The sequence below is a fragment of the Zosterops lateralis genome (genome assembly GCF_965231275.1).
Source record: "Zosterops lateralis genome assembly, chromosome: Z".
NCBI classification, from domain to species: Eukaryota; Metazoa; Chordata; class Aves; order Passeriformes; family Zosteropidae; genus Zosterops; species Zosterops lateralis.
In genome coordinates this window covers 12997247-13012202 of record NC_139800.1, presented here as the reverse complement: position 1 = coordinate 13012202, position 14956 = coordinate 12997247, and the positions used below count along the sequence as shown (strand labels likewise).

Here is a 14956-nt window from a genome sequence, read left to right as displayed (position 1 = left end):
CATTCTTTGCTTAAGATGACAACTGACATGGGCCTTTACCAGGTTCATCTGGTCAAGTGTGTGCCTTGGATTCCAGATCCTACTTCCCAGAGATTACAAATGCTCATCTAGGCAAAGGCAACCAATGCTGAATTAGCAATTCTGGATTTCCAGAATGAGTTGAGAGCCACCAGCTAATATTGCCACACCACGGTTCAGTACATCCCAGTAACAGAGTCAGAAGACACACTATCACTGTCTTGAAAGCTTGAAGCACAATATATTTCAGCTTAACTGAACAAATATCTTATAAAATATATAGTATACTTTACTTTAGTATATAGCATACTAAAGTATAGTATACTTTTTTCCCCTCTGCCAGACTAAAAAATAAGTCTATTCGGAAACAATCAAGTGTTCACATACCAGAGGAAAAGAGCAGCTCTTGATGTTCTTTGTTACCCTATAAGACTCTCAAGCCTCACTGTTTAAACACTCATTTCAGACAACCAGCAACTACAGTTACACCAACAAAGTATACTCACCAGAGGAACACTGAAACACTAATTCAGAGCTGCTGCTGAACATCTGTGGTTTCTGTTCAGTCTTTCAGACGCAGGAAAGCTAACAAACAGGATGTATGAACATCTGCCGTGGACTGGTTAGAGCAAGCAGGTTTGGGAAATAAGCCTTAGTTACCAGTAACAAATGGGGAAGCCATCATATGTCCTAACTGCCTACTTCTCCTTGAGGAATTTCGGTATTTTGCAAATCCACTCAAAGCCAGCCAAGGTATGCAGTGGAAAGCCAGAAGAAAAGGAAGATGAGCAAAAATGGAAGCTGCAAAAGTCAAAAGTGTTAGCAAACACTGCTCACTCACACTCCCACTTTATTGGGTTATAGGCTGGCACACCTACCTATTTTACTGGGCCCTGCTTTGCCTATTTGAAAGTGAAAACAGCCAACTGAAAAGTCATTATCTTTATAGGTGCTAAGGAAAGTACCCTAAAGGCAATTCAGTGGCATGAAGGTATACAGCAGTACACTAAAAGTGACACGCTAATTGCAAGCACCAGTTACAACAGAACACCATGGCTTTGATCTCTCTTCATTCATAGACACTAAAACTTGTGCTTCCATACCAAATTTACTTTTCTGTAACTAAAACAAGCCACGTCAGGCTCCTTTATTGAGTTACTACTCTTAGTATTTATTTAGAGGGAATACTACACAGCTCTACACAAAACTAGTTAACATCAACCCTAGCAACATCCCCATAAAAGCCTGAGATGGCACTTCTGTACAAGTCATTTGCCTCAGAAAAGTGCCATTGAGTAGCTCATTGTAAGCTTCTGTGTCTAGCTTAAATTAAAGGCCAAACACCACCTGAAGAAAGGATTGCCTTACAAAGAGGCACAGAAAAAAAGTGCACATTAATATTTAACTACACATTTTTTATATAACCAGTGATCTCCATGCATATTTTAGAGATCTTTAAGTGCTACAAACTTGGATGTATATGTGACCACTCTCACAAGGATCTTTCAACAAATATGCATCAGACTGACTAAGTATACCACTGTGTTTGTGACCCTCTGCTTTGCTGAGCCAGCAGCAGTAATCAAAATGCATACATACTATAGAAGTTGTCAAGGAGAGCCAAAGGTATTTAAACCTGAAAAGGACTGCTTTCAGCATGATGTATAGTAAACAAGATGCTTCAGTCAGGAAGAACTATCTTATTAAACTCAGGTTAGAAAGTGAAACTTTACTGAAACTAACCATGGCCACTTTACTCATTTAGACAATCAATCCTAAATCCATTGGTTTGTGTTCCTGATAAATCAAGCAGGTATTGTAATTGCCACTGAACAACAAAAACTAATTACTGTCTTTCTCTCTTGCCCTCATGTTATAACACACTACACATATGCAAAGAGTTGGAAGCATCAACTTTACATAAAACAGTACTGGAACATAATATGCAATACATTTGCCTAAAATATTCTCAGCTTCCAACCATAAAACTTTGGGCCTCCAGAAACACAGGCTGTTTTTTTTGAGGTTAGTCTTCTAGAAGTCCCTGCAAGTGGTGTTTTGAATGCACTCTGAACCAAACTTACACATCCCAGTACTATAAACAACTTAAACAGCTTACTCCTTAAACTTCATGTGGGAAAAAATAAACTACTTCAAATAGTTTGTCCTTCCAGTTTTACTGTTAAGGAGGAAATGGAAACGCTGATTGATTGCCTATTTTCTGTACCACTTCCAAGTATACTTTAGAAGGTTCAGTCTTACATCCTTCTCTTCAACACACACATACTTATTCTATTCCAGAACAAGAAGTCTGATCTACTCAGGGATGCTCCATACCAAAACTATTTTATACTTTTGATTAGCAAAAAGTCATAAGAAGAAATGAGAAGGGAGGAGAGGACCAATCGGAAAATACAATATGAATAATGGGAGCACAAAATGGATTTTTACACTCTTCTCATTCTTTTTAATGAAATAATAAAATACTAGATTTGTCTTTTTGACTGTACAATCAAGCATGAGTCTTTAAAAACATTCAAATGCAACCCCACATTTTACTACTCTAGAGGAATAACAGGTTCAATTCAGAACACACGATTTTACATGCAACACCATGATTGTCCTGTTTTCATTCTTCCTTTACATTTCTACCTGCCTATGCAAATGAAAGTAGATGGTATTAGGTGCACCACTAACAGTTTTGTCACCTGATATAGAAATTCATCTCTGAATTACAGCTTGAGAGACTATTAACCTTTTCCAGCTTCCTGTAAAAAAAACCCCTGCAATCCACCTCTCTCCTCTGAGCAGGCCATTAACTGAAAGGTTAATGCCCTTGGGCACTCGGCCTCTGTGGGGGCCCATGACCCAAGGTCACCAGAAACCCTGAAAGATTTAGTGGGTCACTGCATCCAGGTCATACACCTCTACAGGGCAATCCAGGTCATACACCTCTACAGGGCAATCCATGTCCCACTTTAATCTATTTTATCCTTCTTTGATCACTTGCTAACTTTTTGTTTACTGCTTCCTGTGCGTGCAAAAAGCCCAATCTCAGAGCAGAAGCCCCACAAGCACATAGATGCTAAAGTGAGCCTTCAAGGCAAGCTCTGACCAAACAGGAGAGCCCTCTCACACCACTCCACAGGGGAAACAGTAGCAACTGAAAAAGAGAACATGACAGTAGCTGGAAATACAAACCTAATAGCCAACCAGTTAATAGATGACAAAAAAAAAAAAAATCTTGCTTCCAATATAGAAGTCGGAGATGTCAAAACACAGGGAAGAATACAAGGTAAGTGATCACTATGCCATTGCTCACCTATTCTATTCTCATACACCAAAAAGCTATTATTTTTTTTTTGTTTAAGCATAAGCTAACTCTTGTTTTCAGCATCTCCAAAACCCAGAAAGATTATTTCAGGACCATTTCAGTCATTACAAACAATTCAAATTTTCTCCACACCCCCCTTTTACACTTGAGAAGCATTTTTAGTCTCATGAAAAAGCTAAGACTTGGAGCTAGCTGGCACTGGGTCTGTGGGGCATTGCAGCTTCTCAAAGAAGCCACCCCTGTATCCCCTGCCACACATACCCAGTGTATTAGTCTACTGCCTATCCATGCACTTGCTCCTCTACCACCAACAGCCATTCACATTTCATCAACATTTTCCTATGGCTACTGAAAAATACCATGCATGCTACTGGAAAATTATAGGAACGCTTCCCCAAAGAGCAAAGAAGCACAGATGACAGTGAGCAAAACTACACCCATCTACTTAACAACTACACGAAGAGAGATGTTCTAAATATATAAAACTTCTTAAAAAAAGGCATCTCTGTAAAGGTAAGGTCACAGAAAGCTCAAGCAATTCAAATCATTCTGAACATACTTTTAACATTTCCAGTAGCACTCAAACACTGAGTTTATTTTGCACACTGACTAAAGTTTGAAGTCTCAGAGGCTTTATTCTTGTTTCCACAGTATCTTGCTGCAGTTGAACTGGCAGATAACTATTCAATATTTAAAAATTCTTAATAATGAGAGAAATTAATAGAGTAATTGTAATAGTCCTGCATATATTTATATGGATGTGGAGTTTTTATTTGCTTTCATTCTAAAATTAAAACATTTCCTTTGCTATTCTATATCTAATTTCTAAGTCAGATTTCAAATTCATTTTTTCATTGGGATGCACACAGTTTAGAAACACAAATAAAGGCCAGTTGAAACTGAAAAACAATCACTCAGAAGCAGAAAAATACACAATTAGGCATTTAGCTATATATTTATAAATATAAATATATTTATATATTTATAAATATATAAATTTATAAGACTTTCACGAATTGGAAAAAAAAATCCAGGATTTAGACAGGGTTTAATGTTTAAAATAAATCACAATAAATTTATTCTAGAAGCACAAAAAGTGCAGCAGCAATACCAAACTCATTGCCCCGGGTTAACAAACACGTTATACAACCAAGTATACAAGGTTAGTCAGACTCACCTTCCCTCATTGATTTTTGCTTTATCCCCATGGCAAGTGAAGTTCTCAATGTACCCCAGGCTGCAGTTTATCCGTGCCCAGTCGGGCTGGCACACTGCAATGAAGTGAGGACGCAGTCTGCCTATGGAGTACTTGGCAATGTCAGTCAACGACTGGCTAGCAGCTGCCCCAAAAATGAAGGTCCCAATGGCTTTGTAGATAGTGGCTATGTAGTTATTTCTGACAAACGAATTTGAGTGCAAATTATTATAAAAGACTGAGAGACTCTCTCCTAGGATTATCTGAAAGAGAAATAAGGACAACAGGTTAAAGATAATAACTTCAAAAGAAAAGTATTATGCTATTCTTGTTAATAGTCATACATACAGTTTCAGAAATTACTTTTTTATAAACATTAGGCTGCAAATTTAAGTTTTCCAAGAGTCAGCAATAACCATGTCCAAACATTATAAACTCACTCACATAGAAGAGAAACCCCCTTTTACTTTACTTTACCTCATGTTGAACTTAATCATATTATTTTGAGAATACTTATTAAAACAAAGCCTTCTTGAAATAACATTTAACCGTATTACTTGGCATGACCCTAATTAAAAACATTTTCTCTTGTATAACTTCATTTTACATTGAGTCCTCTTCAACTAACTTCTACTGAGTAAATTTTTTCAAAGCTTGTTAGGTTTTTCATGAAACCAGAAACTGTTCTGAAGGGTTGAGACTTTATATCCAGATGTGAAAGGCCAGATGTTTCAACAAAGAAATTTCCTATTCCTCATGGAAATTAAATCCTTTGGGGTGAAAACTAATGAGAGTAGGGAAAGACAGGTCTTACTGAGGTCTTTCCAAGGACTTTTCACCCTGCATGTCTAAGGTACATGTAACAAGTGTTGACAAGAAAGCAGATCTAATTGTTTTCTTGCAACTTCATCTTTTGCAGAAAATAACTTTTTCCTCATGACAAATAGAGAGCTTCACTCGAGATAATTTGGATACTGAACCAGATGGTCCCACTTTGTACAGAAAGGATCAATTCATACAGATAATCGGATGTATGGGGGACTGGATGCATATATGTAAAGTTACCTTGAAAAATCATGTAAAAATTAAAATTATGGCTCTGTCTGTCACTTGAGAGTGCCAGGTCCTGGATCCCAGCAAAGCAGAGCTTTGGTGAATGAAGCCATTTCTTAGACACTGCCACCCAGGCACAAAGAGTGACAGCTTGTCAGAGGCTTTGCACAGGAAGGCAAATAGACAATACCATCAGAAGCTTTACACCCTCCACCGTACCCAAACATGGACTGAAGCAGAGAAATAGTGGAATAAAGCTGAGAGAGTTTTCAGTAAAGTACATAGATACTAATTCCAGAAAGTAAACTCTTAAGGAAGATGGGTGAACACAAATATCCATGATAGGTAAATAATGAATCCCTTTCAAAGAACATTGCTGCAAAACCTGCAAGAAGGTCACTTATCTCAGGTAACAAAAAATTAGTTGATGTCAGTGCAATTACTACACTGGACAGGCATCAAAGAATATTCACCTTCAATAATCTGACTAAGCATTGAGTAAAAGACACCAATATTTGCTTTTACCATCTGACTATGAAGCAATCGTGACAGAAAAGTCTGATTTCAGGACTAAAAGATGGTCTCTGATGTTGCAAAAGAAACTTCATTAGGCAAAATATTCATAAGGGCTCAAATGGAGACTGGATTAATTCAAAGGGAAAACACCCATTAAAAAACCATATTCAGTGGAGCCTCTTCTCATTCAGGAAGTCCCTGAACTGCAAATGGCTGGTAGCCAAGTGCTGAGGGCAATACATCAATCTTTCCATGCTCTATTCTGTGCTTCCTCACTCAGCTGTTTTAACTGCTCTAGAAATAAGCTATATGGGCTTCAGTTGTGACCAAGCACTGATGCTCTCAGGTAACACTCACTACCCAAAGGTAGTAAAAGGGTGAAAAAAAAGTTTCATCTTAAAGGGAGGATCTTTAGTATAAACCACTTGCCAGTTAAGAGAATACACAAACGATCTCCCCACCCAAAATTTCATCTGCTCCAGAAGCATTTAAGTTTTTGAAGCAGCTTTTCCAAGAAGAGGGAAACGAGGCAAGTCACAGTTTTAATTCTCAGAACATATTTCTAGACTTGCAAATAAAAAACCATTAAGAGCAAATATGAGCAAGCTGACCTCTATGCTGGAACCTTGATAAAAATCCATGCAATCCCTATGCAAGGCAGAGTTAGATTGTCATAATATCCCTCCTGACTTAAACCCATTAGCCCAGAGAAACAGCTGGTCAATACTGAGGATTACATTTAGCTGTGCCTTTTCATTTTTGGCTCCTAAATATACTTGGATAAATATTTATATGCCTAAAAATCTTATTTGGCTTAAGAAAGTTTTAACTCTGTTAAAAGTGTGGCTCTGATGAGTTTGGATGTTAGGCAACAGAACCATCAGTGGAGACTGAAGTTTTTTAGCACATCTAGGCAGGGATCTTGAGGCCCCTGTTGAAGGGCCATTGTAGGAACTGCAGTCAGTTCAGTCCCATCAGACTTAGGACATGAAATGGTTAACTGAAAAGGTCCCACTGTCCCCTCTGCTCATGAGGACATATCCCAACTACATTTTGCCCAGCATGGGTATTCTTCCAAGAGCAATTTGCACTCCATGTAGTCAAAGAAAGCTGCTGTCTTCTGCCAAGCTAAGGAATTTCACCAGCTGATCCTGGCTCAGACAAGCCACAAGAGGTGGCAACAGACAGGGTAATAGGAGGACCTCAACTTTTGTCCATCCATAGTGAGTTATTAGGTTACCTCAGTTGACAGCATATAATTAAATTTTAGGGATGGAGAGTCATTATATGCTTCAGACAGTTCAGCTGAACTGGGAGCTGTGGGCAGAGATCCCAAATTGGTAGTCACAGAGACAATCTGTCCAGCTCACTGATCTAGTGTAAAGAGGAGGAAAGAAGAAAACTACCCTGTTTTCAGCCAGGTTAGGTGCAGTATGAAGTGAGCCCCTGCAGTAATTGAAATACAAATAGACCCAGAATTTTATCCTGACCTTCAGGGAAATATCCAGGGAAAAACTCCACATCTACTTATTCTTTTTATTCTAGTTATGCTTTTGATAACATCTGACTGGAAGCCATAATCTTTCTCTAAAATAGGCTAGTATCTGTTGTTACACTTCCACATACAGAAGTATTCCCAAAGATTCTGTCGCAGATAAAAAATGCTGACTTAATAGGTCATGCATACTGATATTCTGGAAAGCAGTGAGTCCTGAAATAAAAAGATTTGTGACAGTCACAACACATTAGTTTTATTTTCAACAAATCTGTTAAGAAGTTTTTATCTCTCAGATTATAGAATTAAGCCACCATAGTTCTAAGGTTCTAAGGTATTATTTTTCTGTTCTATAATTCTAGCTATTTTACTTCAGTTATAGAAAACCTTTTAGTTATTCTTGCTAGACTACCATTTCTACTGCTTTAGCACCTAGCCTAAGACCATTATTTTAAGGTTGAGAAAACTTGGAGAATACATTTTTGTAAATCTGTATTAAAAGATTACCCCTCCTCCCTCTTCCCCACCCCCGCTGAAATTAAAAGCAATGAAGAAAAGTTTAACTTACAACAATTATACTGAAAGGAATAATTATTCCTGCTAACAATTTATAAGAAATGGTGTCCTCTTTGTATGGATACCGGATGGATTCATCACTACAGAAAACGCCTCTCTGGAAGGGGGTACGTCGTGAACTGAGAATTGCAAAAGGCAAGCCAGCTGGCAAAAAGGAATACAAAATACATTACAAAACCAAAACAAACTGGCGATGATCATACCCCCACATTTCCAAAGAGAAGTGCATAAAGAGGAATGAGCATGCAGGAAGTTAGAAGGTTATGCACTTCCCTTGGCCAATGACTACTGCCTTGACTTTATAGCTTCCAGGAAGGGTTGCTGAATGAAGGAGAGCAGGGCAGGATTCCCCTCATCTTCACATTTGTGGCACTTCAAGTGTGGAAGCATGCCAAAACCATGACTGATTAAATAGTTCAGTGACAACCACTGAAGTGCTCAATCTGCTGCTACTGGCACAATTATCAAATATTTCTTTATATTCCAGTGAGCAACAGCTGCCCCTGTACACCTTCTCTGGACAGCTTTACAAGTCAGAAGAGCATAAATTGCATTTCATTAAAGCAGAAAAGGAGGTGCTTTTCAGGAATACAAGTGCAGAGGGAGTTTTTGAGAATACAGAGAAGATGAAATTGCATAGCCATGCGACCCCCTCACTTCCTCACACACTGGATATCTTCCTAGAACAACAGGGTCACTGCACAAGCCCTACAGCCTCAAGGCATGGAGATTTTATTCCCACCTCTTCCACCGAAGAGGATGCCTTTGGCTCACCCTAATACCTACAGAACACAAGACTTACTAAGATGCACAATGCTGCATGCTATTGCACATCAAGGTACCCACAACACAAACCAAGACTAGTCATTTGAACAGCAAAAGTGTTTTTTTAAAAAAACCTCAAATTAGGATGCAAATTATCACAAACTAATAGAATCCCATTTCTAAATCTCAATCCTCCATCCTTAACACATATACAATATCTGCACAATATCTGCTTGTGTACAGGGATGAATACTCTTGGAAAAGTGGCTCTATGGAAAACAAGCAGTGGAGGACTTCAAAAAATGTTTAACAAAACAATAAATAATCTTCTTTAGCTTAAGCATGTACAGCCCAGTAGCACAAAAGCCCTTGACTTTATGCTGAAAATTCTGCTGTGTTGCACATAAAATGCATACCACTTTAAAGTTACACAACAAAAATTACGTGGAGGAGATACTCCCATCTGACAGTAAGGGATCAGAAACATAAAAACAGTCTCCATCCTTCCTTCCCAGCAGAAATAAACGTGGCTGTAGTCTCAATTCTCCCCTCAAGACCTCTGTGCCAAGGCATAGTCTACCTCTTCCCTTCCAGATACACAGCTAGCTCCAAATAAGCATGTGCAAATAAAAGTAAAGATGTAAAGAGCAGGAGAAAAAGTGAGTAAAAAAAGATACCAACCAAGCATCAAGAGAACTGTCAGATAAGATACCTAGGATCCTTCCCAATCCTATTCCCTCTTTCCCTCCACCTATGAAGTCCTCCAAACTAAGCCTGACTCCTGGGACCACCAAGTGATACAACTGGGATTTTACCAACGATTTGCCATCAGTTTTGTTCCGCACACCATGAAGTGCTTGTAAGAATACTTTGGTTTGAAAACAGAAGAACAAATAAACTAAAGGCTCAAAAGGTGAAAATTTCCCTGAATGAACTCTGGTGAACGATCTTATTCCTTGATCAGGCAGTTATGACTCTATCACGTGGGCCCATGAATTCCAGCTAAGCCTGTTGCAAAGAACCATGCACCCTCTCTACTGCTGCAGTCATGAAATCAATAGCAAAAGTGGCAGAAAAAACCCACTGTCATTGCCAAGAGGGGTTGCTTCCAATTCTGTGTCATTGGGACTACAACTGACACAGCTCTGGAAGCCTTCCAAGCACACCAACAAAGCAGAAGGACAGCAGGTTGGGCAAAGAGCCAAGCCAGAGCCACACCAAAACACTGCACTATTCAGATACCAGTCATCACAGAGCCTGGGAGCTGGACTCTGCAGTACAGTGAAAAAATGCAGCCTTTCCTACTAGGAAAAAAAATTCCTCTCCTTTCTCTTAATAGGAAGAATATCAGGGTTCTGAAAAACACTACAGTCCAGACCTCATTTTTTCCCTCCCCTTGTGTTGGTATTGTGACACATGTCATGATACAGAATTAATTGTTTAGTATTTGGCTGACTTGGGTCAAGGATGAGACAGAAGCATGTGCAGCCATGGTGAGGGAAGGTGACTCATCAACATAATGCTGTGGTGTTTTCAACACCATTTATCCTACAAATTAGGTATTGAATGAAAACTTCATTTGCCCTGCACACATACTAATGTCAATATTCAAGACTGAGTATTTGAGAAAAATGTATTGTTTGAAGCTCCAAATGTAAAGAATTAGGCATATACAGATAAGAGTTTCTTAATTATTTACATGGTTACTTCTTTGGAGTTGGTAGTTTTGATTATCGTGGTAAAGCAGTTGTTCACAAAATTAAGTTCAGCCCAAAAATCCTTATCACAGCTTCAGCACACTGCCACAAACACCTGTGTTTATAGTTAGTGTCACTGACATCAAATCACTAGCTCTGCATCGCCCATTGTAAAGACCTGCTCTGTGAATAATGGTGTCATGGTACCTTACTTTTCATTTCCTTTAACCCATACCTGGATGTTTCAGCTTCTGAAGGTGAGAGATTGAAAATTTTCAGAATGATGGGGTTATCCAGAGGGGGAGCTTTTTGAAATGTAACTTCTATCTACTAAATCAGAAATAAAAAGCAATGGTGTGTGGATCACAGGAACAAAGCCCCTCATGCAGAGAGGATCTGTGTTCTTCCATGCTGAGTGAAGCTGCTCGAAATGTGTGCGCTTATTCTTCAGCAATATTATGATCACAATGCAATTAGCATGTAATTGCATCTTCCTGTATGCAGATCATGGAAACAAAACACCAAACAACTCCAGGTTTGTTTTTGTTTGGCTTTGTAAGCAAGTATGAACAGCTAAAATAAAATTGTCTTCTCTTTCATAATTTCTTTTCACCGCCTTTAGAGTCTTAAAAGTTCTGAGTATCTGTGGTAGTCATTAAGTTGCAATTAAGTAACTATTAAATAGAAGAGCTATGCACTGAAATACAATACTACTACTAAACCTTATACAGTAAACATAACAAGTGTTTCTTCAGTTTCCCCAACTGACAACACATTCAAGAAGTAATTCCACCAGTCATTTATCTTATTGCTGTTCTTAGCACCTTTCAGTGTTGAAAATATATACGGTCCATGAAAGCTTGAGAGAAAAGTTTTAATTTCTAAAAACAGATTACAATAAAACTGATCAGATTAATTTAACACTTTTGAACTGTATCATGAAGTCACAGAACTGTAACATCTGTAATTTACCTCTGGCTCAATCCAAGGCAGTCATTAGCCTGAAAAACCATGCCAGTGGCTTTGGGTGTCTTTTTGGTTAAAGTATTCTCCAATGTCAATACCTGATCCCTCAGAACATGCTCCATGAAGTAGGTTTAATTTACCTCTTTTAAACACGCATGGATTGACTTCACTATTATTAACTGGTGGGAAAGAGCAGAAAAGTAGAAGTCAAACCAGAGGGGCGTCAAGTGTTTCTGACATGAGAAGCCAATAAGAGAACCTTTTCACAAAACTCAGGGTCCTGTTATGTTTAAAATAAATCAGCAAAGTCTGCTTTTTTAGGTTTTCAAGGGGTTTTCATTACTACAAACAAATCAAAATTATTTCAAATATATGGCTTAAATATTTTCTGCAGTGGAAGTTTCCTTTTAAGACAAAAAAGGAACAGGAAAAATAGTTAAGCTTTTTCATTACTGCCAGCAGAACAAACAAGTAGAAGAACGGTCGTTAAGTGATGAACTCACAAAGCTTCTTATTATATCAAGTAAAACAGTAGGGTTTCTCTATAGCTGTGATAGATATGTTACTTTTCCACCCTGACAGATATCATAATTCCAGAAGACAAGGATAAGTTTTTGCATCACAGCAGCAATTTTCTAAGCATGGAAGCTCCTGGTACAGGTAGACAGGATATGACTGAAGATACCAAATGATACTTGTCTTTATAATGGTACCACCATCACTAGTGTCAATGTCCTTAATATCACAGATACAACTGAGGAAAAAATATTTACTGTAGTACAGGAAGCAGTGTACTTTGACAGTAGACTTATTCACAAACATCTAAAGCAGTTTCTCAAGAAAAAGTAGCAAAGATTCAAGAGCAGATCACTGTGAGAAGAAATCCTGCTCATCTGCCACAGTCATGTCACCACATTCAGTTAAAAGAAAGGTCCTACAATATCCTACAAACACCCATTTTGCACAGTTTTCCCTGAAAGCAGAAGCTTCCATGTAAGAAGGGAGACAACAGAGGAGCAGTAAAGGCTCTCTACTGAATACTTCTCATATGACAATACCAAAAAGTTTCCCTGACATACACTTCATCTTCTAAGCTAGTTGAAACACAGTGAAGAAATTACCTAAAAGGAAAATGACCACATGTCATGTCAGGAGGAATTATAAGGTTGGGAAGAGGTTACCTGTAGGGCAATCTCAAGGATAAAGCCAACAACTTGGTGTTATGCAGCACATATGCATTCTTAATGAATAACTAGCAGATGTACTGCTGACAGAGCTGGCAATTCTTTGATACAGTGGAAGATCAAGGCCAGCCAGTTCTGCCTGCAAAACAACCCTCAAAGACTGAGGCAAGAGAACATATGGAGATTTGTGCAGTAATGAGTTCCGAGTCATGCATCTGCAGGTTAAACAACTCTGTTGAGTTGGGAGCTTGTCAAAATAGCAGGGGGAAAATAATGTGCTTCCTGTGGTGGTTGTATATCAGTATAATAGCATGACCATTAGACAAGTCTTTTCAGAGGCATTAACACTTCTAACCACTTGCCAAGTAATTTCTTCCAAAACAGTATTCAGCCAGAATTGGCAAATACATTTGGTTTTAATGCATATGTCTTAAGTGCAGACAGAGAAGGACTGCTAGGACACATTCCTCATCATCTCAAAAACAAGAGTTTGGTTTTGCATAGTTCAGCAGAGTCTAAGGGCTGTAAATCAGCCAAGTGCATACACACTAGATACTAGAAGAAGGAGCAATACTGATCCAACAAGCAACCAAGAATTAAGGAACTTAAACCACAGTTGGTAATAAAGATATAGGAGAAATACAGGCTCAGAAATGTTTCAATCAGAATACTTGGAGTAGAAACACAAGTAGCTCAACTGATAAGACTACATATATTAAACAATTACTATACCCTTGTCCAAAAGTCTGACTCCTACAGTATAATGAATTTGTTTTCCTCATAAACTGGAGTGATTTCTGACTGATTATGTTAGGTTTTTCCCATAAATATCCTGCATAACACAGGTCTGTTTCTTTCCAAATTTCTAATCTTGGTTAGGTGCCTTCATTGGGCATAAAGTTGTTCTCTCCACTAAAGCTGGACATTACCCCTTTGAAGAGGGAGAACATCAGACCATACACTTCCCTCGAGTTGTCCTTCCCACTCTACTCAGGAGGGATATCACTTGGCATTTATCCACGCTGTGTTTCACCAGCTATGTTACTGCCATCTTTTGTATTTATTGCTCTGAGTTCCCTACTTTGCTGCCTCACTGCACCCGCTCTCCCTCCTTCAGGGCATTTATGACTACACTGAACAGGGCAGAGTCCCAGAGAGCTCTACTTGACATCTTCTTTCTCTGCAAAGGACAAGGAGCACCTACTCCTACTGCTCACCTCTCTGTTTAATTAATTATTTGTTAATTTAAGGATTCTTTCTCCATAACTACCTAACATTCTCCATAAACTTTTCCACAGCTATTTAGTTTCTTAATATTTGGCTGAAGTAAACATTCAAATATATAGATCCGAATAATGAGATTTTCTAAAAAATTGCTGCCTTAGCCTGAGTTCTCCATCATCCTTATTTATCACAGGGATTAATATAAGAACAGATGTGATTGACACCAGGAAACAGTGGGTATGTTTCTGACAAAGCAGCTTTCAGCATCTGTGCTCAAGTAGTGGGCAGTAATAATCTTTCTCTAGAGTTCAGAAACAAAACAAAGTTTAAAAGACTGTTGTCTTCTTTCTCAGCACCTCAAAAACAGCCACCACTTTTGTGCTGTTATCTACTGCCGTCTTCATTGCTGTAGCTTTAAACTGAAAGTGATAATACCTAGACTTATTTTTTAAAAAGTGTAAGTAATATTTTGAGGTTTAAGGTTTTTTACACCAGAAGTTAATATAGAAAGTAGAAGTTAACATTTCCCCCAAATATGCTGTAGGTATTTTATTACTAATTCCATCAGCAAAAACATCCACAATATTCATTGCATTAGAAATACTGCCTGGAAAACTGTGTTTTGCAAAAGCTTAGATAAAACTTTTGAGCTGATATAACTGCTCACATTTTGTGAAAGTTGGGTAGGGTGTCAAAACCTCTCTGAAGATTAAGTTAAGACTTTGGCTTCTCCTCAGTATAAGAAGAGTGCTACTTTCTCAGAGGAGTTTTAGAGTTCAGGAGAGCACCAACCAGGAAATGAACCATCACGCCACAGTTCACTAACACCAATGGTTCCATTTTTTTGACATTCAGCTTTCTCCTGAAAATGTGGGTAAAACCAATCTCTTTGCATGTGCATTTCCTTGCACAAGGCAGAAGAGAAAGAGGTAC

The 14956-nt window shown here is 38.4% G+C and overlaps 1 protein-coding gene across 2 annotated transcripts in view; it reads right to left on the bottom strand.

The window, feature by feature from the left end:
• The window catches only part of PLPP1 (phospholipid phosphatase 1), a 62409-nt gene that overhangs the window by 25768 nt on the left and 21685 nt on the right, over positions 1-14956 (bottom strand). The window contains exons 2-3 of one of the 2 annotated variants that reach the window (XM_083883215.1): positions 8180-8331; positions 4530-4810 (exon numbers count right to left, since the gene is read on the bottom strand). In XM_083883215.1, the coding sequence (XP_083739341.1) occupies positions 4530-4810; positions 8180-8331 (433 nt within the window). The remainder of the gene's footprint in view (positions 1-4529; positions 4811-8179; positions 8332-14956) is intronic. The other variant, XM_083883214.1, reaches the window with a different exon arrangement.